The following is a 25,794-nucleotide window of genomic DNA, read 5'->3' as shown; positions in this document are numbered from 1 at the left end:
TCATTTCCCCTCAACTTGCTGGAGCCTACTGGAGGCCTCCAGCCTTCCTCTGAGCTTCCCCCTACCAAAAAGTAAGAAGGACTTCAGTGTTGAAGAATGGAAAGGACCCTGTGCTAGCCTCGCCTGGCCAGAGTGAACAGCCCATGCTGTTGACCATGCCTGCACTTTCCAGAACACTGATCCTTCCAGATCTTGCCTGACCTCAGGTGGATCCAGGCCCTTTGAATCCCTGGACTGCCTTTCCCAAGATGATGCCCTCTCTAGGGCTTCAGCTCTTAACTGAATCTAACGGCTCCCAAGGTAGGGTTTCTGGCCCAAGGGTTTCTCTCCAGCCTGGATACGGGTCCAGGCTTGGCTATGCAGCTGCCCAGTGGTCATTTCCGCAGGCACCAGAGCTCACTGCATCCCAACAAACTCATCATCCCCTGACACATGCTCCTGCTTCCTCGCTCCCTGTGCTGAGCACCTGCCCCTCCAGTCCTCCACTACCCGGCCCAGAGACAGGCAAGCCCCTCTCCCCATCTTCACTTCACTGCACACACACTGGGGAGGGGGGCCCCCCTCTCTGCCTCCAGCTCCTCTTTGTTCTCAACGTCCCTGCCTCATCCAGGGATGCCTCATCCTGCCTGGACAGCTGGATGTCCTCCTACTGACGTCCCTGCCTCGAATTGGACTCTCTTGATCCAAGCGCCTATCATCACTCATCAGTTCAACAAGCAAGGTTCCTGAGTACCCTCCGTGTGCTCACCCCAGGGCAGTTTTTCTAGGGCAACAATGAGCTCCTGGCTTACTAGCTTAGGCGGCTCACTGTGACCTTAGCAATGGGTCCAGCTCCTTGGCTGCTCCAATCAGACTCTCTGTGGTGAGGCTCCTGCCTGACTCCCAGGACCCCAGTATATCCTTAATGCTTCAGCTCTTGTAGCTGCCCCTGACCCAGCCCCACCCCAGATGCCCCCAGGCCCAGAGGTATGGAAGCGCAGCTGCCCACGTGCTCCCGGGGTGAGGACAGCTGGAGTCACGTGGGTGCTGGCACTCGTGGTCCTCCCCCATCCTTTCGCTCCCTCCGTGCATGGGCTGGGGCTGGCAGGGCTGGGCAACAGCAATACCCAAATGGGTAAAGGAGGACAGACAGGGCTAATCAGAGGCGTCTATCAAGGGGATGGGTCAAGGTGCATGGCCCAGGGTGAGAGCATCAGGACTGTAGGTAGGGTGGGGGAATGAAGTGGCCTGTGTCCTGGGCCTTCTGTCCCCTGTCCACACGCTGTGGAAAGGCACTCAGGACCACCACCCAAGGGACTCAGGATGCACTCACGATGGTCAGGCAGAGGCTTTGCCACCCTGGGTTAGGACACTCCAACCTGTCTTGAGGAGTAGGGGGCACACAGGCAGAGGGGCTGGCTCTCCTACCTGTGAGGCATAGGTGTCCAGCTTCTCAAACTGCCGCAGGTCCAGGGGCATGGACTTCAGGCTGGAGCGATCCCAGGGGTAGGCTGGAAACAGAGGGAGGCTGGTCAGTGACTGGACTGGCCAACAGGACTGCCTGGCGCAGGCCTCCCTGTCTTTGTGAGAAGCCATGACTGCCTGACCTTCAGCATGACTCCTAGACTGAAACACTGCTCTCAAGAGCTAGATCTCCTAGAACACTTCCTCTTTGGGAACTGTCGCAACTCCTCTAGTCCTCTGGGAGATTCACAGGGACCCTAAGGAGACCTGGGAAGTCAGCAGTAAAGAGACTGCACCTCAGTGAACTCAGCAGCCCCAGGCAGACTGCAATAGAATCCCTTCTCCCACCAGGTAGGTTTCTGCAGATTCTCTGCTAGCTTTTCCAGAAACAGTGCTCTGTGGGAAGCATCCAGGCAATGCTGCTGGCCCCTGATGCCCTGGCTTTGGTGCCCCGGGTGGCTGTGCTGCAGGGCACTCTGGGTGTTGGAGGAGGGCATGGTGGTTCTTGGCCACTTGGGCCTCCATGCGGTGAGGTGCGTCTGGCACCCAGACAGGCTTCTTCCCTTGCCCGTAATCAGCTGGAGACTGACTGCATGCACCATGAGAAAGTTAAGAGTTCTGGCAACAGGTGCCTAAGGTAAGGTGGGGGGCCCCCAAGGGAGGCTGGGTCTCAGAATCCCTCACCCATGTCCTGCCTTTCTCAGAGGGAGTCCAGACCTAGGGCAGACTCAGGTAGCTACTGCAGAGCTAATTGATCAATGGTCAGAGCAACCCAAGGATGGACAGGCAGCAAACCCCTGCCCCAGCCCAGAGAAGAGCCTGGGCTTTGGCTGGGTCTTTCTTATTCAAGGCCCAGGCTGACCAAAGTCAGGCAACCTGGGTGGGAGGTCAGGGAGGGAGTGAGAGGAGGATGGAGCCAAAGGGGCACTGATCCCCCAACTCCAGGGGGTCAACTCTCATTCTGCCATGTCATGATGGAGGGGGCGGTGAGCGAGGGGTGCTTTGGGGGCCACAGGACATGACAGCAAGCCTGGGAGGAGCAGAGCGATGGGGAAAGTGCCTGGTGGGACTACACATGGCCTGGAATGGCTGGCCGACGTCTCCCTCACTGGGAGTTGCTGAATCCAGTAGCCTGGCCTCAAGCATGTATCTGTGGGGTACCTGGGGGAGTGAATGAGATAGTGGATCATGTGGTAAGATTAGAGGTGCTCTGCTCCCTGGAAGGGTGCAAAGAGGGGGTCCTTTGCAGGCAAGCACAGAACAGGGATATAAAACCTCTGTGCCCAGTGTGGAGCTGTTCCTGCTTGTAACCCACACATCCTTTGAGGACAGCCCCCTCTATTTTTAGTTTAAGCAGAAGAATAATTTATTAAATGTTTTTACGTAGGTACACAAGCTACAGGAGGAGCAAAGCAGCAAGCAGTCAGAACCGGGGCTGTAAGTCAGAGTGTAAAGGAGTTGGAGAGAGTTTTTGGAGGCAGAGCTGCTGTTCCCACTGAGATGGATGCAGTGGCTTCCTTGGTGGGGACAAGGTGTCACCACCAGCTCTCGCCTAAGCTGCTCTGCAACCCTCCCTGGGCTGGCACTGCATGTGAGGCACCGCCAGCTGGTTAGGGAGCTGGCCATTGTCCAGCCACAGAGGAGATCCCAGGCTCCAGTCAAGTTCAGCATCAGGAGCAGGCCACACGGATCCTTCTGCGTGTCCCCACTGATGCGGGCCCCTTCCTGTTAGGACCGAAGCCTTTTACTTCCTTCTCAAGCTCAGATTGGCTTTGGCCACGTCTGTCTGCTCCCCTCAGTCCCTGCTAACCTGCTGCAGTAGCCCCTCACATGGGGCAGGGTGGGAGCCTCTGACACACCAGGATCTGAGGCTATTCCTGTCCTAAGAGAAGGCAGGGTGTGTGGTGGGTGGGCAGGCAGTGCAAATTCCACTTGAGCTGCGGCCTTGCTCAGCAACCCAACGTCTTCTTTCTTCATTTTCTGCTCCTCTACAAGGACCAAGACCTTCCCTGGCTCCCCTCCCCTGATTGCCTCCAGACTTCTGTCTTGCACAGTCTTACCCAGAGGCTCCCTGGAAACCCAGTGCCATCACGGCTCACCTGTCTCATGCCAGAGCTGGGATTTCTCCCCTCTGATCACTCAGATCACCTCAGAGCCTATCCTGGGTGGTCCACCATGGGGCCCTCACCCAGCTGGGCCTTCAGAAGGGATGGGGATGCAGCAGCAGGCCCTGCTGAGCTCCCCCCATCTCAGTGTCCTCTCCCCCCATGGACTCTGGCTCCTGCACCTCTGACAAGGGCCGTCATGGTGACCTAAGTGGATATGAAATGGACTTACACGTTTAACAAGCTTCAGCTCTGCAAATGAGGTCTCCCTGCCCCCATTTCGAAGAAGGATGGCATTTCTAAAATGGACTGAAAACCCTATTATTAGTTTTACCCTTTCTTGGTTCCATTTTACAATATTTGAACATTAAAAATACCCATAATGATTTATGCCTCATTAAATTTACTTTTTGAGCAGATTATGTAAGATTTGAATATGATTTTGCATAAATACATTTAAAATACCAGTGGCATTAACTAAATTATTCTCATTTTAAACCAAAACAATAGGAAGAAGTACAAACTGTACTAAGCCTTAGATGCCATCTGGTCTACTGAGGGGGAAACTGAGGCACAGGGAAGGTGTTGTTGCTATTGCTCAGTTGTGTCCGACTCTTTGTGACCCCATGACCTCTGTCCTCTGTCCTCCACTATCTCCCAGAGCTTGCTCAAATTCAAATGTCCATTGAGTCGGTGATGCCATCCAACTATCTCATCTTTGGTCACTCCCTTCTCCTCCTGCCCTCAATCTTTCCTTGCATCAGAGTCTTTTTCAGTATTGGAGCTTCAGCTTTAGTATCAGTCCTTCCAATAAATAGTCAGGGTTGATTTCCTTTAGGAATGACTGGTTTGATCTCTTCATTGTCCAAGGGACTCTCAAGAGTCTTCTCCAACATCACAGTTTGAAAGCATCAGTTCTTTGGTGCTCAGCCTTCTTTATGGGAATGTGAGTGAGGAAAATTAGGATTCGAGCCCAGGCTGTCCATCACCCCTTCAGGATTTCTTCCCCTGTCTCACTCTGCTGATTCACATGCCTCCTACCTTACAGACACTTGCTTTAAAACTTAATTCAATTCTGAATTCTGTTCTAATGTTTCCCATAATGGGCTGCCTTGTTATTGGTGGGGTTTGTGCTTTAGCTTTGGGATCACATCTGGTGTGTGAGCTTTTCACTTCTCCACCTGTGTCCATAGCAGACATTGCCAATCAATCATGATACTCTTGTCCCCTGAGCCCCGAGATGGCCCCAGATACCCAGCTCTAAGGGAGCTGGACCTCTCCAGGGAGCCATTTCCAACTGACTGCAGATTGGCTCATGAGGCTAACCCAATCTCAGAAAACAACCCCAAGAAGGCTTTGCAACTTACCATGGGTATCTTTCCCTCCAGGCTGCCGGGGTCTTGTGTTTCCATTTTTATCAACTTGTAAACCTACAATATCCCAAAGGTCAGGAGTAGAGACACTTCAGAAGAAATAGAAAGGCAAACACAGATGATTCTCTGTGTGGTGGTTCTGACCCCTCATCTTCACTCTCCCTCTCACAGTATTCTTGCTCTCATTCCCACCCACCACCAAACTACTGCTAGGCTTGCCCTGGGCTTTCTGGTGAGATATGGAGGACTCAGAGCCAATGGGGGATGACAAGAAAGAGGAGTTCAGACTGTGAGCAGAGAAAGAATTTTCTAGGACATCGAGGCTTGGGATTACTCAGCAGGCCTGGAGTCCCTGTTCCTGCCTCCACACTGGATGCTCCTGCCATCTTGACCACAGCTGGAGATCTTGAGGGGTCAGTCAATTCACACTGCCAGATGATCTCAGGAGAACTGACCATGAGCAGACATGAAAGGGGAAAGAGGGGAAATATTCCTCAGGAAGGTTCAAGGGCAATCAAATCTATAAATGCAGGACTATTAAGGCAGTGTGTGTGTGTGTGTGTGTGTGTGTGTGTGTGTGTTAGTCGCTTAGTCATGTCCGACCCTTTGCGACCCCACAGACTGTAGCCCACCAGGCTCCTCTGTCCATGGAATTCTCCAGGCAAGAATACTGGAGTAGGTAGTGATATATTCCCTCCTCCAGGGGATCTTCATGACCCAGGGATTGAACCCGGGTCCCCTGCATTATAGGCAGATTCTTTACCATCTGAGCCACCAGGGAAGCCCAGTAAGGCAGAATGGTCACTAATTGTCATTAGACTCCATAAACAACAGGAGATAATTTCTTGCTGATTTGAAACTAGGTCAGGAAGATGTGGGTCCCGGATGGAACCAAGAGGAGCTGGGGATAGGGGTGCCAAGGGAAGTTATTCTTTGCTCTTGAAGGTCATTGTTGGCTGTAAATAAAAAAATAGAAGGTTGCAAATGTACGTAGGTCATTCTGAGAAACAGTGGGCCTTGTCTTTCTTCCGTTCATATTTTGTTTCCATCTACATTTTTCGGTAGAGTGATAGGGGTTCAAAATAGTAGCCAGATTTTTTGTGTACTTACTATTGCCTGGCTTGTGCTTTATTGACTGTCTCACGTAATTTCACAGCAATCCTTTGAGGGACCTTGAATCATTTTCCTCCTTTTGTACATAAGGAAGTTGAGTACAAAAGAGAGGTTAAGCTACTTGCCTGAGGTCCCACAGCTGAGATCTGACCCAGCTAGCTGACTCCCAGGGCCTGCCCTCCCGATCTCCTGGCTGCTGAGGCCTGTAGGACCAGGCAGCCGTAGGGGACCTGCCCTGCAGCTCCCCACCCCGCAAGTGGACAGGCAGTGCCCCTCAGCCTGGGCTGTTCTGCAGCTTCTGTTCCTTGGCTGGAGTTTCTCCAGGCCCCTGTGTAGCCCCAAGATGGACAGATACAGGGTAAGGACCATGAAGGGAGCAGTGGAGACGTCACAGGCCTGGGTCTGGGCCCGTGTGCAGAGCATGGAAGGCAGCCAAGCACAGTGGCTAAGGGCATGGGCTTCATTTGGACCTAGGTTCTGATCTGCTTCCTAATCAGGAGACAGGCAGTTATCTCACATTTCTGAGCCTTTGCTGATCTAAAAAGTAGGGCTAATACTGGTGAATAACAAAGAGTTAAAAACCTATTGAGTGTACAGTGTTTACAGACAGTGCATACCACTTTTTAAGCAGTCAATACACGGCGTCTAAGAACAACAAAATTCTTGTGATGAAATTCGCGTTTAGCTAAATGCCTTGTGTGACCCAAGAACAGGGGTTATTGAGTGTGGAGAAGAGAGTGTCCCAGGGTGAAGCTGCCATGGCTCTGCTGGTTCCCTGTGTGTAGGCTCAGGTCACTCCTCCTTCCCCCAGAAGGTTCCCCGGGTTGGGCTCTGGCCCTTCCAGCTGCCCCAGCCCTCCGTGCCACCCCTCCAAACACGAGCAGCCCTGTACGCACGTACGTTTAGCTAAGGAGAACTTCTTGAAGAGCTGGGGCATGGCATCCCGAGGGTGGACCTCCACAGTCAGCTGTGTTCCTGCAAAGGAATAGGTGATATTCTCAGCCAGATGCTGCCAGAAAAGGGTGCAATGTCTCATGACGGATGTTTGAACAACAGCACACAATTGGTTGTAGGCCTTTCTTTTCAATATGCAGATAATTTTTGTTTACAAAACCCCAAAGCAAGAAATAAGCAGACAGTTTCCAGATCTGGGCAAGATGGAGTAAACAACTTCCACCGTGTCTCTCGTACTCAATGCATTGGAAAGAATGAATAGACCGACTATTTGAGGATGCTTCAAAGCAAATGATAGAAGGCAAACTGGGGAAGAAGATTAGAATTTAAGGCATCATCCAATTGGCAGAGTTGACCATTCCCTTCCCCTATGGCATTACCTAGACTGGACTCAAAGGCAGACGCAAATGCATAAGGGCACAGTGGATGCAGATAGAAAGTGCTCCAAGAGAAGCTCTTTCTTTTGGCTTGTGGAGCGAGAAAGGAGAACTCTAAGAGTCATAGTGGAGGAAACCCTCTCTTGTTTTTTCCCTTTTTTCTTTCATCTCCTGACTCAGCCCCCAGGGAAATTCTGCTGGCATCAGTGCAGCAGTGAGTTTGGTGGCCCAACAGACACCTAAGTCTTTGTAAGGGAGGTGGTTACCAGTGAAGCTGTGATTCCCAATAGTGTAGGGGAAAATACTCATTGATTTCTTTCCCTCTCTCTGTTCTCCACTGGTTGTTTCCAGATGCAGACACAGAGATGCACCCAGAAGAGTAGGAAAGCTAAAGCCCCAAGATTTAGGGTTGGAGGACTGGCAAGTGGGTTGTAAAGAGGAGGGAATCAAGAGAGCAATTCCATAAAGTTATGGATGAACTCCTGAGGTCACCTCTACATGAATGGATCTCATTCACATTGTGCACGTGCTCACCCTAAACATTATATCACAGTCTTTGAGAACTAAACTACGGTATAAAACAATGGCTTGATTGGCTGCTGTGTGGTGCCTGTGCAGTGCAGACCTGGCAAAGGCTAAAATCCTGTTACTCGGTATAGAGAGACCCTGGAAAATATCAACTTAAAAAGGAAAAGAAAATAAACAGATGCTAACCCGATGGTGACACAGATTTTGGAATTATCAGCCAGAGATTTTAAAACAGCCATGATGACCATGCTCTAAAAAGTGAGGTAAATAGTCTTGAAATAAATGAAAAGACACAAAGTACTAGCAAAACTTGGAAGATAAAAAGAAGAAACAAATAAGAATTTTAGAACTGAAAAATACAATTATTTAAAAAAGACCTGCATAGACTCAATAGCAAAGTAGAGATGACCAAAAAAAGAGTCAGTGAACTTGAACAGAGAGCAATAGAATTACTCAACAGGAACAACAGAGGGAAACAGTGAACAGAACCTGTGGGATGGTACCTGAAGATTTGACATTCCTGTTACTGAGATCCCAGAAATAGAGAAGAAACAGTGTGATGCAGAAAAATATTTGAAGAAATAATGACAGAATAATCCACACAACCAAGAGTTGGTTCATTGAAAAAATCAGTAAAATTGATAAACCTCTAACTAGAGTGGCCAAATAAAAAGAGACAAGACACAAATCAGGATCAAGATGCCAATACAGGAATTAAATGAGGGCTATCACTCTAGAGCCCATGTATACTAAAAGAATAATGAGGAATAGTATAAATAACTCTATATAGGTAATTTATGCCACTGAAATGGACCATTTCCTTGAAAGCTATAAATGATCAAAACTCACTGAAGGAGTAATAACCTGAAATTTCCCATATGTATTTTTAAAACTAAGCTTGTAGTTCAAAATTTTTCAAAAACAAACAAACAAAAAGCAAACCCAAACCAGGTCCAGAAGATTTCACTGGCAAATTCTAACAAAAAACTGTCATAGTAGTTTTAATTTTCAATTTTGCACAAGATCCTTCAGAAAATAGAAGAGCAGCAAGTACTTCATATGTATTTTATGAGGCCATCATCAATCTGATTCCCAAACCAGACAAAGACAGTATAAGAAAAGAATACTATAGATTCATATCCCTTGTCAACATAAACATAAAAATTCTCCAAAAAATATTAGAAAATTAAATCCAGCAGTATAGTAAAAGAATAATATACCATTTTGGGAAAGCAAGGTTAGCTCAATATTTGAAAAAATCAGTGATTGTAATTCATCATATTAGCAGGCTAAAGAAGACTCACATGATCATATCAATTGATACAGAAAAAGCATTTGACAAAATTTAATATCCACTCAACAAACCTCTCAAGAAACTAGGAATAGAAGGAAGCTTCTTAATCTGGAAAAAGGCACCTACCAAAAACCTAGAGCTAACCGCATATTTAATGGTGAAAAGTGTAAATCTTTCCCCCCGGGGATTTGGAACAAGGCATGGATAGCCACTCTCACTGTTCCTAATGAACACTGTACTGAAGTTCTGCCCAGTGAAATAATAGAAATAAAAGAGAAAGAAAGAAAAGTCATATAGATTACAAAGAAAGAAGTGAAACTCTCCTATTCACAGATGACATGTCTGTCTACATGGAAAAATCCCAAATAACCTATACAAGAATTTCCTAGAACTAAAAATTAAGTTTAAGAATGGTCACAGGATACAAGGTCAGCACCTCAAAATCAATTATATTTATGTTGACAATAAATGATTAGAAATTGAATTTTAAAATTATTATTTCCCAAGGCTCCAAAAAATGAAATAGTTAAGTGTAAATCTTAAAAAAAAATGCAGGAATTTTATGCTGAAAACTGAAAAATATGATCAAACAAATTAAAGCAGACTTAAATTCATTGGAAAAGACCTTGGTGCTGGGAAAGATTGAAGGCAGGAGGAGAAGGGGATGACAGAGGATGAGATGGTTGGATGGCATCACTGACCTGATGGATATGAGTTTGAGCAAGCTCCGGGAGTCGGTGATGGACAGGGAAGCCTGGCGTGCTGCAGTCCATGGGGTCACAAAGAGTCAGACCTTACTGAGGGACTGAACCGACTGACTAAATACACAGGGAAATATGTTATGTTCATGGATTGGAAGACTCAGTATTGTCAAGTTGGCAATTCATCTATAGATTTCATGCGATTTCAATTAAACTCCTTGGAGGAACTTTGTAGATTGTAAATATAGGCCAGATGATTCTAAAATTTAGATAGAAAGATATTGCAACTAGAAAAATCAAGTTAATTTTGAGAAAAAGATAGGAGAACACCAATGGATTTTAAGATGTTCTATAAAGCTACAGTAATCACACAGTGTGATATTGACAAAGTGATAGATATATAGCTCAATGGAACATAATAGAATTAAGAAATAGGCCCACACAAATACGGCAAATTGATTTTTTACAAAAGTGCAAAGACAATCCAATCAGAAAATGGGTAAAATAATGGATATCTCACCAAATAAGAAATTAAGGATGTTCAACATGATTAACCATTAGGAAAATGCAAACTGAAAACAGAATGAGATACTACATCTATTAGAAGAGCAATAATAAAAAATAATGATAATGCTATATGCTGATGAGGTTGAAGAGAAATTGGATCCCTCACAGATGCTGGTGATATTGTAAAATGATGCAGCCGTTCTGGAAAATAGTTTAGCAGTTTCTTAAAAAAACAAAACATGTACTTAACATATGACTCAACAAGTATACTTTTGTGCTTTTATCCCAGAGAAGTGAGACTCTTTACATTCACACAAAAACATGTACACAAATGCTTATAGAAGCTTTATTCATAATTACCCCAAACTGGAAACGTCTCAATGTCCTTCAGCGGGTGAATGGATAAACACCTTTTGGTGCAGCCATGTCAAGTGATACTTCTCAACAATACTCTTAGGAGTGACGGGAGGATGTGAATCTATACAAAGAGTCTGTACAAGGGAATTTTGGGGGTGACAGAACTGCTTTGTATTCTGATTGTGGTGGTGGTATCATGAATCTGAGCATGCGTTAAAACACATAGAACTGCACACCAGAAAATCCAATACTGTATGCTAATTTAAATTAAAATAAAAAATTAAAAATACCAATCAAACGCAGAAGTAAAAGTAGAATTAAAACAGAACTTATGTGATACAGAACAACGTAAAATAGGTGACAATGCAAAGCAGGATAATAATAAACATGTTTTTGTACCCTGCTTTCTTCACTTGTCTTTACATTACATGTTACTGAATATAATCACAAGTCATTTTAAATGGCTGCATAGTACTCTGTTCTACAGATGGTTTATAATCATAAGAAGAAATTTCTTTTTGTTGGATATTTAAGAGTTCCCAAATGTTCTGCTATTTACACAATGATGTGATGAACATTCTGATGTTGTCTAGTTGCTAAGTTGTGTCTGATTCTTCTGTGGCTCCACGGACTGTAGCCCACCAGGCTCCTCTGTCCATGGGATTATCTTGGCAAGACTACTGAAGTGGGTTGCCATTTCCTCCTCGGGGGATCTTCCTGACCCAGGAAATGAACCTGCATCTCCTGTGTTGGCAGGCAGATTCTTTACCACTGAGCCACCAGGGAAACCCAAACATTCTGACACACTGCTTTACACACTCTTCAAATCGGTTTCTTCAAATAAATTCTTAAACATGTATTGAAGGGTATGGAGTTTTTTAAGGCTTTTGTTAGATATTGGCAAAATCTCCTGAATGATTTTATGATTCTCTCAACAGTGTAAGAGAGTGTCTATTTTGCTCACTCTTTCTGTGTTTAGTGGCGAAATTGGTTACAATACTTTGTATTTCCTTCCAAAAAGAGGCCTTTCATTCCTTCCCACATTTAGGCTGGCCTGATGATGCGGTCTGGCCAATTAGCATGAAATGATGCTGTGCAGGCTTGGAACCTATGTCAAAAGACTCTGCTGCTTCCACTTCCATTCTTGGGATTCCAGCCACAACTGCCATGTAACTGTGCCTAACCTAGCCTGCGGAGGGCAAGAGACCACAGGGAGCAGAGCAGAGCCTTCGCAGGTGAGGCCACCCTAGACCAGCTGATCTTCAGCCAGCCCTCCCACTGACCACACACAGGGGTGAGGCTAGCCAAGACCTGCAAGCAGCCAGGTGTGGCTCAGACAAGAACATCCAGACAACCCGTAAACTTGTGAGCTGTTAAATGTTTTAAGGAACTGAATTTTGGGGTGGTTTGTATTGCAAAAATTTGACATTTGATTGTCATTAATCCTTTAAGTTTTTTTAAAAATCAATGAATAGTGACATCTCACTGTTTTTGTGTATTTATTAAGTTTTCAGTATCGTATTTTTTTTCAGTATAGTATTTTATTTGCCGTTTTAAACTTATTTTGTGAATCACTTATTTACCTACTGATGTGGTATTTTTTTCCTTATTGATTTCATAAGAACTCCATTTACTAATCCTTTGCCTGCTAAATGTGTTTTCACAGAATAACAATACTGACTTTCTTGTGTAGCTCATAACCTTGCTCTGCGTGTTAAGGATAGTAATTCTTAAACAAGTTTAAAAGGTACAAAGTGGCCTCCAAGGGATTACTTTGAAGGGGTTAACATTCATTTTGACTGTAGTTTCTAGCACATTCACTGGCAGAGAAAATCAGCCAGTGACTTGACAATTAGGATGTTAAGTGTTTCAGAGTTCAAAGCATCATTCAGCTCTGGTCGGAGGATCTGCTATCATCGCCATGGGCAGCAAATGACGGCTCTGTGTCTTCCCACAATGCCTGGGGCAGGGGTCTACTCACCACTGCCTTTCCGCTTTCTCCTCCGAACACTCAGAGCTGGTCTTCAAAGTGGGTGCCAAGCTATACTTGCCCACTAGATGTTTTGTAACAAAAAGGATTTGAGAAAAATGGCCACTTCCTCCCCTTTTGTAGGTCGCATCACACAACGATCTGAGAAGTTCTGCAGAAGTCTACTTGACCCAGCATTATTTCGCCAAACAAAATTTGGAAAACGCTGGGCTGCAACAGTCTCTAGAAGTACAGAGAAGCTGCAAAGCTGACCTGACTATTGGTTTGAAAGTGAAAATCGCTCAGTCGTGTTTGACTCTTTGCGACCCCATGGACTATACAGTCCATGGAGTTCTCCAGCCCAGAATCCTGGAGTGAGTAGCTGTTCCCTTCTCCAGGGGAATCTTCCAAACCCAGGGATCGAACTCAGGTCTCCTGCATTGCAGGAGGATTCTTTACCAGCTGAGCCACCAGGGAAGCCCAAGAATACTGGAAAGGGTAGCCTATCCTTTCTCCAGAGGATCTTCCGGACCCAGGAATATGAACTGGGGTCTCCTGCATTGTAGGTGGATTCTTTACCAGCTGAACTACCAGGGCTCAACAACAAACCTCTTTCCCAAACTTCTCCTAATGTCCAGGTACTTCCAACCACTCTTATCCAGCCATGTTGCTATGTCAGAGAATGAGTGAGCTGAAAATCAAAACTCTATAAGCCCTTTCCGAGGTGGGTGCTGAGGTGGTCTCCCACTGGGCACTTGCCTGGCTGGAAGCTCACCAGCCAGTCACCCCTTCATGCATCAGTCATCCCTTCTCACCGCTCCCTTCCTGAACTGCCTCACCTCTCCCTGGCCCCCCTTCCAGGGATCTGACATTTTCCTGAGGCCCCCTCCTGGCTCTGCCCCAAGTGGTGCTATTAATCGTCACTCCCTTGAAGAGAATAGCAAAGCTCCCGGCCTCCCTGATCGGTGTGATTCTTGCTCTCATTCATAGGTGTGCAAGGGCACTTCTGGGAGGCTTCTCTGCTCCAAACGGTCCTGGACCTGGGCACACTATCCCCAGTGAGCAGGGCTGCAGTATCACCCCGTGCTTCCTAAAGGTGTGAAGTGCTAAGAGTTTGCCAACTACAACATTCCTTACCAAACAAAACTCTTACTTTAAAGAAAACATTAATTTGCCAATGATAAAAAGTGGAATATCATTTGGACAAACTTTAAAGTGAGATCTAAGCCCTAGGTACAGTCAGATACCATGACGCTAATCTTAGTCACAAGCATACCCAAAGGAGGCCTTCCTGGGATTTCGGATCACCTGCCCCAGACTTTCTCATGTTACCGCTTCCCAGTTCCACCAGCTATCACTGAAACAGCATTTTGTGAAGCTGAAACTTTGGCTATCTTAGTAAAAGCATATTAGGGGTTATTTTCTGCTACACCTGAGAAGTGATTGCCAGACCCTGTTCCCACCCCCAGAGATGTGGCAACGCAACAGGCAGGCCTAGCCTTCTACCCCATCAGGAGAGTCCTTCCACCCAACAGCTTCTCTCCAGGTCTCTGCGGGTTTGAATCAGGCTTTGTCTGAAGACCTAATTTGCTCTGAACATCTAATACAGAGATGGCAAACAGATTTTGTGTTGTTCATTAACTCTGACTGATTGGAAGTGGCTGCCTGGAGCGCTTATCAATTAGCAAAGACTGTCAGGTGTGTGCGTGTGTATATGAATGTGAGTGTGTGTATGCATACATGCGTGGGTGTATTTGTGTGTGTGCTGGGGCAGGGGGTGGTGGTACGGCATTCATGTCAGATATTTGTCATCATTGACTTAAGATGCTCCTTAACTCTGTCCATAACCGGCTGTCACCTTTACAACCTGGATTCTCTGCCTTCGAATTTTTCCTGCAGTAGCTGAGTTAGAAAATCTCAGCTAAAGTGTTTCTAAAAACACCCAACTCTTAAACAGCCCTGGGCTGGGTGTTCAGAGGTTTCTGCCCAGAGTGTGGTAGTCAGCATTAGGGCAGGAAGTGTAAGCTCTGACACCCTGGGAACAGCAAGCTGACTGATGACGGCGACAGTCCAGCTCTGCAGATGCCGCACCAGGTACAGTCTGACTCAGGGTGGAAGCCCTGAGCAGCAGCTCTAGCTGTGGGGTGACTGCGAGTGTGCCAGAGCTCAGGGCCAAGGCCACGGGGCACCAGCCAGGAGGTGTGATCAAGGCTGTCTCCTGCAGCCTAACTGACCCTGGCTTCCATGGGCCTCTTGAAAACCCAGGCCCATTCATGATTCTTTCTGCACAATGGAGCTCACCAGGGATGTCCCAGGTCTGGAAACACGGCAGTTGGAGCCTAGTGCAGCCCTGATCAAAGAAGGCACAGACAGTCTGCCTGGGGATGAGGGTAGGTGACCAGGAAGGAGGCCTCAACAGAAATCTGATTTGCAAAGAGTAACTTTTGGGGCCTGAGGTCACTGGGGCTCCTATAATCATTCCCCTCTCATCAGGCCTGTCACAGATGAATCTTGCAAAGACCTCTTCCGTGTGAAGATCCAAGATTCCCATGATCATTCTGTCACCTGTTGCATAAAGTTCCCACCCCCTCTGCTGGGAGCTCGTCCCCAGAGGCCGCGTGACCTGCTCCTTCATCACCTCCCTTACTCAAATGTCACCTCAGGGATGCCTTTCTCAACTACTCTATTTTAAATTGTTCCCTGTGGTAGCTGCATGATGGCCCTCAAAGATATCCATGTCCTAATTCGGGAACCTGTGAATGTTACCTTCTACGGCAAAGGGGAGTCTGTAGATGTGGTTCAGTTAAGGATCTCGTGATAGAAAGGTGATCCTGATCATCTGGGTGGGCCCAATGCCACCACCAGGATTATTATAAAACAGAGCGGGATAGAACTACTTTACAGAGAGAATGCAATGTGACGATGGAAGCAGAGACTGGCGTGATGCAGCCACAAGTCCACAAGTGCCAGCAGCCTCTAGAAGCCAGCAGAGTCAAGGAAAAGATTATCGCCCAGAACCTCCAAAAGGAACCTGATGCTGACCAAGAGACTGATTGGCCCAGTGAGACTGTTATGGGATTTGTAGTCTCAGAATTGTTGAAGAGAATATCGTTGTAGTTGCTAAGTCATGTCCGACTCTTTGTGACCCCATGGACTGTGGCCTGCCAGCCTCCTCTGTCTGTGGGATTTCCCAGGCAAGAATACTGGAATGGATTGCCATTTCCTTCTCCAGGGGATCTTCCAGAACCAGGAATTGAACCCAGGTCTCCTGCATTACATGTGGATTCTTTACCACTGAGCCACCTGAGAAGCCCATTGAAGAGAATAAATACATTTGTGTTGAGCCACCGAGTTTGAGATTATGTGTTACAGCAGCCACCAGAAATGAATACTCAGCTGTGTGACTTCCCCCTACATGCCCCTTCCTGCTTTATTTTCTCCGCCAACCTTATCTGACACCTTGCATTTTTCTAGTCAGGTTCATCAGTTTCTTTCACCAGGTGTCAGCTTCACAGGGAGGGAACCTTGTCTGTTGTGTTCTCTGATGGATCCCCAGTGCCATCATCCAGAGGTGCTTTTTGTGAAATGAATGGATCAGCATGAGTGGGGACTTTGCCGCAGCCCCAGAGCAGGGCAGCCTCTCCCTCACTGTGGTCCAGGCTTCCATAAGACCTGGAGGGCCCATTCCATCCCGATCTTCAGTGGACCTTGTCCAAGGCCACCTCTGAAAGCCTCAGATCCTGGGAGGAGGCATGTGAGTGGCCCACAAGAGCCAGGGTATGGTGTACAGGCAAGGTAACTGGAAGGCCCCATTTCACTAGTCCTATCCTACAGGTCTGGCAGGAGCACCCTGCTTGGGGACCACAGCATCCTCAGCCTCAGCTTCCTCCTCTGTAAACAGGGATAATATCATGACCCCACAAGGGGGTATGGCCAGAACTAAGTAAGATAAATAGTTGCTAATTCACACTCAGTGCTGCAGTCCATCAGGTGGCAAAGAGTCGGACACGACTGAGCGACTGAACTGAACTGAATCCACACTCATTTCAGTGAGATGTCACTTACTCTTATGTCACTCACTCTTATTTGGGGTGAGCTGCTTGCTGCTAGTCCATTTCAGAGAAGTGGGGGCCCAGGATTGTCTCTGTAGTGCTCAGAGGGGTAACAGGTTGAGGTGGGCCCGCTGAGTGACCTTGGGTTTGTCCTGGAGCCATCGTCCCAGGAATCCTGCCCTAAATGGATGCTGACCTAGACTGCAAGAAGAACTAGCTACTTCCTGCTGGGAACTCGAGCTGGCAGGCCTTTCTTCACTATCTGCCAGCATCTTTCCTTGGGGATGTTGAGTTAGCTGGTGTTACAGAGCAATTCCCCGAGAACCTCTGAGTCCTCCAGGGCTTCCTCCTCCCCGCCTTCTGGGCATAGCCTTACAAGTTAGAACATGAGCGCTGAGGGCACCGGCAGTGACATCTTAGGTCCAAGTCTATGAGAGCTCTCAGGCCCCAGGCCCGTCAATCCAGAGCAGAAAGCCACGGCTGCAGGGAGGGGAGGTGAGTGAGTGGGGGAGTGGACGTTGGGTGGGGCTCTAACCTGGCTTATCCTCCAGTTGTAGCTGTGAGCCACCCTGCCTCCACCCTGAGGTGCTCTCAGATCTAGTCCCCTGCAGAGTTAGCAGCGGACGCCCTTGCCTGTCTTCCCCTCTGGGAGGATCCGTCCAGCAAAGTGAGGATTCCTAAGGAAGGGCCCTCTGAATCCCCACTGCTGAGTTAAACTTGTCCCAGGGTGGAGGGCCCTGTCCGGGAGGGCTCCATCTCTGGGGGAGAGGCCAGGGAACCGCCGTGACTCGGAAGGAGGGAGGGCCTGGCTGGGGGAGCCGGGTCCCAGGGTGGCTGTAGAAGCAGAGCTGTAAGAGGAGCGACAGCTGAGGTCTTGATGGTGGTTGGGGTGGTGGGGGACGGGGATGGTGCTGGGAACAGACTACTCCAGCTCTGACTCTTGCTGGCCTTGCAATCTTGGACAGAAGACCACCTTGCTAAGCCTTGGTTTACTCATCTGTAAAATGAGGACAGTAAGAGTACCGATCAAACATGACTGCTGTGAAGCATAACCCACATGAGAATGACCATGTACGTGGCCTGGCGGGGTGCCTGACGTGAGGTTAGCACTCAGCGAAAGTGATGACAACCAGGGTGATGATGATGACAGCAGCGGATTCTGTGGCCCAAGGACTTCCTTGCTCTATCCCAGGACACGGCCAGCCTCTCACTGTTTCCCATGGGATGTGGGGAGGGAAGGGTGCTCCAGCATCTCCGGGGCAGATAGGGCCCTGCTCTCCACAGTCTGTGCTCTGACCCCATTCTCTCTGGCCAGGACAGCAGATCTGGGCACACAGGAGCTGGGGGAGAGGGGACAGGTAGTGGCGGAACCTTACCTTGGTTGTCATAGGAAGTGATGACCTGGGTCTGCTGGGCATGCTGCTTCTCCACCAGGTTTCCTGTTGAGGGAAGACAAGAGGGGCCTGCAGTGACCATGGGGTCCAGAGTAGGATGGAATTTTCCCTGGGCAGAGCAGAGAGTTGCCAGGCTGGGTATCAACACGTGTGAATCAGTAGAATCTTATATCTGAGCACAGAGGCAAGCGCCTAGGAGCCCGCGTACACACAGCCTCTCACTCCCAGTGGGGGCCAGCAGAGGTTAGTTTCTCTTCTAAAAGCTGGGCATGCCTCCCACGGGCTAAGTGACCACCGCTCCTGACTTTGGTGCAGCCAGACCAGTTTCCATAGCACAGTGTGAAGCCTCCCTGATCTCCACACCTTTCTACGGAGCAGCCTGGAAGGCTCTTACCTCAATCATGGGCCCATGGCTTTGACTGGTTAACGTTTTGCCAAAGACCCCATGGCCAGGTGAGACCCCGGGCTTGAACCTAAGTCTCCTGAGTCCGAACTCAGCCTCCTGCCTCTCTCTGAGAGGAATGGAGGGTACCCTGCTCCTTCTCTAGCCTCAGAGTTGGGGTGCTTGCAGTTTGGTTCAGGTTCACCAACATTTGCAGGGCACCTGCCATGCATTGGTGATATTCGTGTCCCTGGGACACAGAGCCATGCTCAGAGCCTAGTGGAGTCAGGCTGCTATGGAGACATGCCCAGCTCCTGCCATAGACCATGGCAGGGTGCCCCCTGCCCCTCCTGTGGGAAGCACTGCCTCCCCTCCATCTCTGCTGCACATATATGGCTGCTGTGGTCGTCTGGTCTTGCCCTTGAACCTCTGCTTCAGAGGGGCAGGGATGAGGCTAGGGAAGGGCCACTACTACCCCGGCCTGCCGTCTTCTCTGCTGGCCTCCTGCTGAGCTGCAAAAAGGCTGTTGGGCCTGTCCCTGGAAGTGACCACTGGCACAGGTGCAAGCATGCCTCGGGAGCACTGGCGCGATTTGGCTCTGTTCATATGTCATCGCGTGTATACCCAACCAGGGCTGCCACTCAGCATTTCCACGCCTTTGGCCAGGCAGAAGCCGGTCACGGTGGGTGGGCAGCTCACTGAGCTGAACTGGATTGCTATCCTCCTTGTAGGGGGTGGGTCTTGCCCGGGGAAGCTCACTCTCTCTAGGCTTCTCTGTAGCAGGCCCAACCAGGTCAGTTAGCCCCATGAAGGCTGAGGTTGGTCAGTTGGGCAAGGGTCAGGGTGCCTGAGTGTGCCAACTCAGGGTGAAGCAGTATGTGCTAGGCTAGAGCTCCAGGCCAGACCCAGGCGAGGACAAAGAGGCCACCTCCTGTGGGCACAGCTGGCTGTAATCTTCGCGAGGCTGGAGGGTGGAGGAAACAGGATCTGGGAAGGGAATCCTCAAGGAGGATGATTGGCTGGCATAGCTGCTGTAAGGGTATTTATAGTCATGGCTGCACAACTGGTTTCCCTGTGGCTGTGGGGCATTAGTCCCTGTGCTGCTAGGCAGACTTCAGCCAGGACCAAGGAAAGCAGCCAATCACAGCAGGGGAAGCCCGTTGCTGGGCAAGCTGATGGCTCAGCCCAAACACCTGCTGCTCAGAAAAGTGTGGAGCACTTGGGCTCCCCCCACCCTGCCAGCACCCCAGCCAGAGGAGTGCATGGGTAGCAAGAGGGGGGACCAACAGCATGTTCATCCACATTTGTGCACCCTCCACCAAGTACAAGCCAGCAGCTGCTTCCTTCTCAGGTGAAAGCCCTCCAGTTTCCAAGGCTGGGCACCATGCTGGTCACCAGGGCTGGGTGACCTGGGCACCAGCCAGGCAAGTATGTACCCCGGACCTCACCATCAGAAAACGCAGAAAGAAGCTGTAGATTTAACTTCTGCTTGCATGCAAGCATGCCACTTGAAAAAAATAAATAAAATTTTACTTCAAGTTAATTTTAAATTACATATGTTAGCAGAGTTGTGGAATCCTCTTTCCCAAGCTCAAGGCCTCTATGTGGTCTCTCCCCAGCCCTGCATTTACCTAAAACTCTTAATTCTTGGGTGATTTTGCAAGAACTACTTTAAGCATTCTCTTTCTTAGCTAGCACCTAGTACCCACTTCACATCTTTTTTTTTTTTTCCCACTTCACATCTTTAAGAAGAGTCTTGTAATAGTTACCATATCTTTTTGTGTTTTGTTATGTTTTTCCACTAATCTTCCCCCAAACCAGGACCCCTGAAGATGGTAAAAAGGGGATGAATTCAGTATACTTCAATCCTCTCCTAATGTAACAACATGCCCAAGAAGCCATAAGATGAATTTCCAACAACTCAGGTGAAGTAGGAGATGTAACAAACAAAGACGGGGTGTGTTTTTCCTCCTACATGACCCACTTGCCCTCCATCCACCTGCACACTGGCTGGGCATGCCCGCTTGCATGGGCTGCTATGTGCTTCTGAGGCTGTCGGGTCTCTTGGAGGTCTGATTCTTTTTCTAATTCTCATGAACCCACAGCACAGTTTTGCTAACTTAGCTGTCCGTTTAGGTAGAGCTAGAACTGGTGTGTCTCCCATCTGATGGTCCCACCCCAAGGATAAGGAAGACATCCCATGCATGCAAGCCCATCAGCCAGGACTCCGAAGATGGTCCCTGGTTGGGGGAGGGTGTCTTGAGGATAAGTTATCTTCATGCATAGCACAGGGGACACAGGCAAGCTCTTCACCTCCAGGGTGCTGAGACTTGGCTGTGGTGAACGGCATTATGATGCAGTCATTCTAACATGGCCCCAGGAGGGCAGGCATTCCTGACTATTCCATTTAGTTTCATCTCCAACTGGAACACTTCCCAGAACCAAGCAATCACTGTACACCTTTACTGAGGGAATGAATGAATGAATTCACTTTTAGAAGTTCGTCCTCTCCCTCTGTTACTGTCAGAAGGATGGCAGAACATAGGTGCTCAGTCCTGTTCATTTGGGGTCTTGTTTCTCCATTTGTGGAGGGTCATGGGGGGGTGGGTCCTTCCCACTGGCATTTGATGAGTCAGTCATCTGACCCTGGGCTCAGATAGTCAGGGTCTGACTGAGTCCCCTACTGGGGCTCTGGGAGTGGAGGTCTTATTCTTGCTAGAATTCTCACAGGCCCACAGTGAAGTTCCACAGTATTTGTCCATGGAGGCTGGGCTTATGAGTCCAGGAGGGCCAGAATAAGGCCCAGTATAATGGTCCATGCATGGCACTGCCAGAGAAATCCTGGGCTTGCAGGGTGACTGACGCCTGGCACCATAAAGAGGTGGCTTTGGAAGCTGGGATTTCTCTCAGATCTTATTGTATTCTGGGTTCCAGGCCAGGAGCCACAGAACCCTGGACTGGCATCTTCCCAGGCCTTGAGTAACACCACCCAAGGCAGGCCACTGTCTTCCCTGTTTAGAAATATTTTTAAAAGATAGATGCCCAGCATAACCTGGGAAGCCCCTCCCCTGGGGACACACCCAAATCCACTATCCCAAACGATGCCAAGGTTTTCTTTATAGCTCAGCCAGTGAACAAGTGGGTGCTCAAGTTGATAGCATTGCCCCCCACAACAGCCTCCAGGAAACTGGGGGACCTGATGCCAAGAGAAATCTTCCAGGGTCACAGTAACCCCAGAGGCCTGGCTGAGTCACAAGCAGCCACTGTCTGAGTGGTTAGACATCTAGGCCAGTCATCAAACAAGTGAAACCCAACATTCATAGACATTTTTCAATGTGTTGAACTCAAGAGATTGGAAAGAAAATAAAATGAAGATGAGAGAATTTACCACGTAGGTCATTTCCTTCTAGTTTCTGCCATCTCCGGATTCCATTCCCGACGCCTTGAAGTCCTGTGAAGTGACAAAGACCAGCATGAGGCCTTCTGTGGAAGGAGACTCAGACCAAGTGCACCAGTTGTGAATGGATCTGAGCTAAAGGTGGAATGTGGCTCTATAGGGATCTGAGAGAGGCTGCCCACAATGAGAAGAGCTCAGAGGAATGAATACAACCCTCTACATTTAAAACATTAAAAAAATATTACCATGGTAATTTTCAGGGGGTGGTTGATTATCAGGATCATTCAGAGAGAAGTTTCACAATGGAGATGCCTCTTTGTCACGCCCACATTTCCACTGCATAAGTATGGAAGCGTTATTGTGAAGACATCTGCTAGATGACATTCATTTTGCCTGCCTATTTCTGTGTGTGGTGAACCTTCTTCCACTTTGAGAGTCCTAAGCTAGGGTGGGGAGTGGGCAAAGACGGAAAGTGATAGATCTCTATGGGAACTGAGAGTGACGGTTGTCTGCTCTCCCAGCCTCCCTTGCAGCTAGAGCAAGGACCCTGAGTGGCCAAGGCATCGGCTGAGATGCACCTGTGTCTCACTGCATCTTGGGACCTGTGAGGCAACAGGGAAGGGAATGGAAGTGGTTCTCTCTCTCTCTTTCTGGCGGTAGCTGGAAGTGGTGGCTGCAAGGTCGAGTTCCTGGCACAGAACTGGCATATATTCTGGCAGTGCAAGCAGCTGCGATAAAATCAAGTTGCTGGCATGGAAGGAGCATCGAGGGCTCCTTGGTGGCAGCAGAGGCCTCCTCACCAGGCCAGTCCTGCTCTGCAGCCTATGGCCACGTTCCTCGAAGCTCAGCTTCCAATATGAATCTCCAGCCCTTTCCACCACTCTGAGTGCCCCCAATCCTTTCTTGACATCCTTCTTTTCTGCAGAGCCCTCCATAGTCAGCATCTGGGACCTACCACTCGGAACCCTCACTGACACCCAGGGAGTGGAAAGCACTTTGGGGAGAAATCCTGAGGTACTGAAGCTTTTTCAGACATAGTGCAGGTAGCTTTAGGCTACCTCCTCTATGGCGAATATGCAACAGGAGTTGAGGGTTTCCAGGAGTGTTTTGGAGAAGCATGGCTCTAAGGAAACAGCTGGGGAAGTGCTAGGGCCCTGCAGAAAAGGAAAAGGCATCTCTGCCACCTTGCAGCCCAATACCCGGCGCACACACTCCGTGCCTACTGGTCCCTCTTAATCTTTTCTGCCACAAGGACACAGCAGAAAGCCACCTGCTCACACCCTCAGTCGGTCCTCTGCCCATGAAAGTAACCAAGCTTCGCTGTCCTGACACAGAGCTCAGACCCTCCTTTGTAGAGCCGGGAGGATTCCCTGCCTGGCAGGCCCTGGAGCGGGAGCAGACTAGAGGACAAGACACACCTGGAAGAGGGGGAGTGGTGTGTTTTAGATTTTTGTGCACCAGCAGGAGGCCTTGGAACAAGCTGGTCTTGTTCAGCGTTTCTCCTCCTTGGCTTGTCCCGAGGAGTGGGCCCATGTGCTGGCTTAGCTAGGGGTCTCCTGGATATCACTGCTGTCCAGCGGGTCTTGGAGACCGTGTGCTCTCCTTCTGCTCCAGCTCACAACTGTCTGATTGTCAATAAATGACATGGTCTCTCTGCTTCTATAACGTCTGGAAGAAACTTTCGTCAGGAAAATATCTGGAGCGACATATCAGCAGAGAGGGCTCAGGAAACAGGGGTCTTCTTTCTCTGAGTCATGATCATGAGTGTGAAGTGCATTGGTTTGGCATCACGGAGGGTTTGTGCCCGGTGTTGGACACTTCACTGAGCAGTCCGCATCGCTGGCGTCTCAGGGCCTTCTCTGTGTTCTCCACCCTCTTTCTAGTGTCAGAACCATTTGGAGAAATGTGATCAGAGCAGAAGAGGGAGGTGGGGACTCATGGGCTGACATGGAGCTGTGCCTTGTGGGGGGCCTCTGGCCCTCTGGACCACAGTCCGTGCAGTAGTGGGCAGCCACATTTCTGTCAAGGAAGGCCCAGTGGCCTCTGTCAATTTCCTCAATACAAATACCCTAGACAGGCCATGTCCCCTTCTCCCAGGGGCAGCTCTGAGAACACCAGAACCAACGAACCCAAACAACTGCTAGGCCTCAAATCCCTCTGGAGACTGGGTGCCTGTCAACATTCTCAGCTCTCCACCATCTCTTTTCTCTCCCCTTCCTGCCTCCCCTGGACATCACCAGGAGCTAAGGGGCAGCTGCAGCCTGCATGGCCCAGGGTGGGGGTAGGGGGAAGAGCCATCCATGGCCCCACTGCTACCGCAGGGTGGGTGAAAGGCACGTATTCAATGTGCACAGGGGCTGTGGGGACAGAAGAGTTGGGGACAGACTTCGAGGAGCACTGGAGCTGGAAGGGAGACGGGAGGCAGAAGTTTTACCTTGAGGGCTGTGAAACTTCACTCCCAAAGAGCCAGGGCACAGTCTGTCTGGTGCACCGCACACCAGGCTCCTCAAGCGCTCTTGAGGGCTTCTTCAGAGACAGGGACTGGGGGCTCCCAGATGCCTGAGGGGCCAATTTAACCTCTAACAATATCCTTCTCTACTCTTCTCACATTGTTTCCTGTTCTAGGAGAGTACAGGGGCCAGGGTCCTGCTTTCCACAACCACTCTGGGAACAATCACTTTGTTTTACCAGTATCACCTTCCCCGGAAAGTCTGCAGGACAATTAGAATCACAGGTAAGCCAAAGTGGGGACAGCAGCCTAACGCCACCCCAGCTTGGGTGCCTTTCACACCGTGCACGCCTTCTACTGTTGGAAGCTGGGAGAGGGCTCAAGAAGTGAGGCCATGATTTGTGCGAGGACACCAAGGGGGGGTGGGGCCCATCTCAAAGTCTGACTCAGTACACGAACTCCCCGGGGTCCCCTGTGCCCTGCAATGTGGCCCGTGGGGAGCAGGCCTCGGGCACGCAGCATTCAGGCCTGAAGCTCTGGTCCTTTTCCTCCAGGGCATCTTCCAACCTGATCTGCACCCTTCAAAGAGTGACCAAGAGGAAACGGGCTCCCGGGGTGACGGAAGCACCGCAGGCATGCACGGGGAGTCAACCCGGGGCAATCACGGGGCTACGCGTTGCCACAGGACGCCAGAGCCGCAGCGCTGAGGCGCAGCCAGCTTTGGGGAGCAGTTCGGCCTCAATGGCCTCGTTCCGGGGGCGCCTGGGGCGCCCCCCGGCGGGCAGGCCCTGGGGTGAGGAGGTCGAGAGGCCGGGGGCCGGGGCCGGCCCGAGCGCGGTTACCTCCTCTGCGCTGCTGCGGCGCGCCCGGGTCCGCCGGCCGGTCCGAGTGCGCGCTCTGAGCGGCGCGCCGCTTCTCCGAGTGCACGATCAGCAGCATGTCGATGGACACAGCGTTGCTATCCTTCTTCAGCTCCATGGTGCCCCCCGCTCCGGCCGGTGCGCGGCGGCCGCTCTCGAGCCTGCCTGCGCTGCAAATGGCCCGTGCGCGCCGCTGCCCGGCGCGGGAGACCGCGAGGGCGCGGGAGAGGGCGCTCCCCGCCGCCCGGCCGCGGCGCTGCGTTTCGCTGACTCTGCCAAACTCGCCATTAGGGCCCTCCCGGGAGGGCGCTACCCTTATGAAGCGGCTCTAAGTCACCTTTGAAAGGAAATCCCTGACTGTCCGCGCTCCGGAGCCTCCCTCCCCGCGCCCCTTGCCTCCCGGCCCGGCCGGCAGGCCACTGCCCCATCCCGCGATCCCGGGGGCCTCCCCGAGACAGTCAGCAGAAGACCTCAGAAAGCCGCGGCAGATTACAGAAACCGCACAGTGCTGTCAACGGGGAGAGTCAGTGCAGTAAAAG

General features: G+C 49.8%; 1 protein-coding gene across 1 annotated transcript in view; it reads right to left on the bottom strand.

The window, feature by feature from the left end:
* The window catches only part of KY (kyphoscoliosis peptidase), a 48,671-nt gene extending 23,208 nt beyond the window's left edge, over positions 1–25,463 (bottom strand). Inside the window, exons 1-6 of the mRNA XM_055569621.1 lie at positions 25,238–25,463; positions 21,938–22,000; positions 18,150–18,212; positions 6,935–7,009; positions 4,916–4,978; positions 1,408–1,490 (exon numbers count right to left, since the gene is read on the bottom strand). Coding sequence (XP_055425596.1) covers positions 1,408–1,490; positions 4,916–4,978; positions 6,935–7,009; positions 18,150–18,212; positions 21,938–22,000; positions 25,238–25,373 — 483 coding nt within the window. The 5' untranslated portion in view covers positions 25,374–25,463. The remainder of the gene's footprint in view (positions 1–1,407; positions 1,491–4,915; positions 4,979–6,934; positions 7,010–18,149; positions 18,213–21,937; positions 22,001–25,237) is intronic.
* Positions 25,464–25,794: the final 331 nt, after the last annotated feature.

Source organism: Bubalus kerabau, chromosome 2 (genome assembly GCF_029407905.1).
Source record: "Bubalus kerabau isolate K-KA32 ecotype Philippines breed swamp buffalo chromosome 2, PCC_UOA_SB_1v2, whole genome shotgun sequence".
Lineage (NCBI taxonomy): Eukaryota > Metazoa > Chordata > Mammalia > Artiodactyla > Bovidae > Bubalus > Bubalus kerabau.
This window is presented reverse-complemented; position numbering and strand designations above follow the sequence as displayed.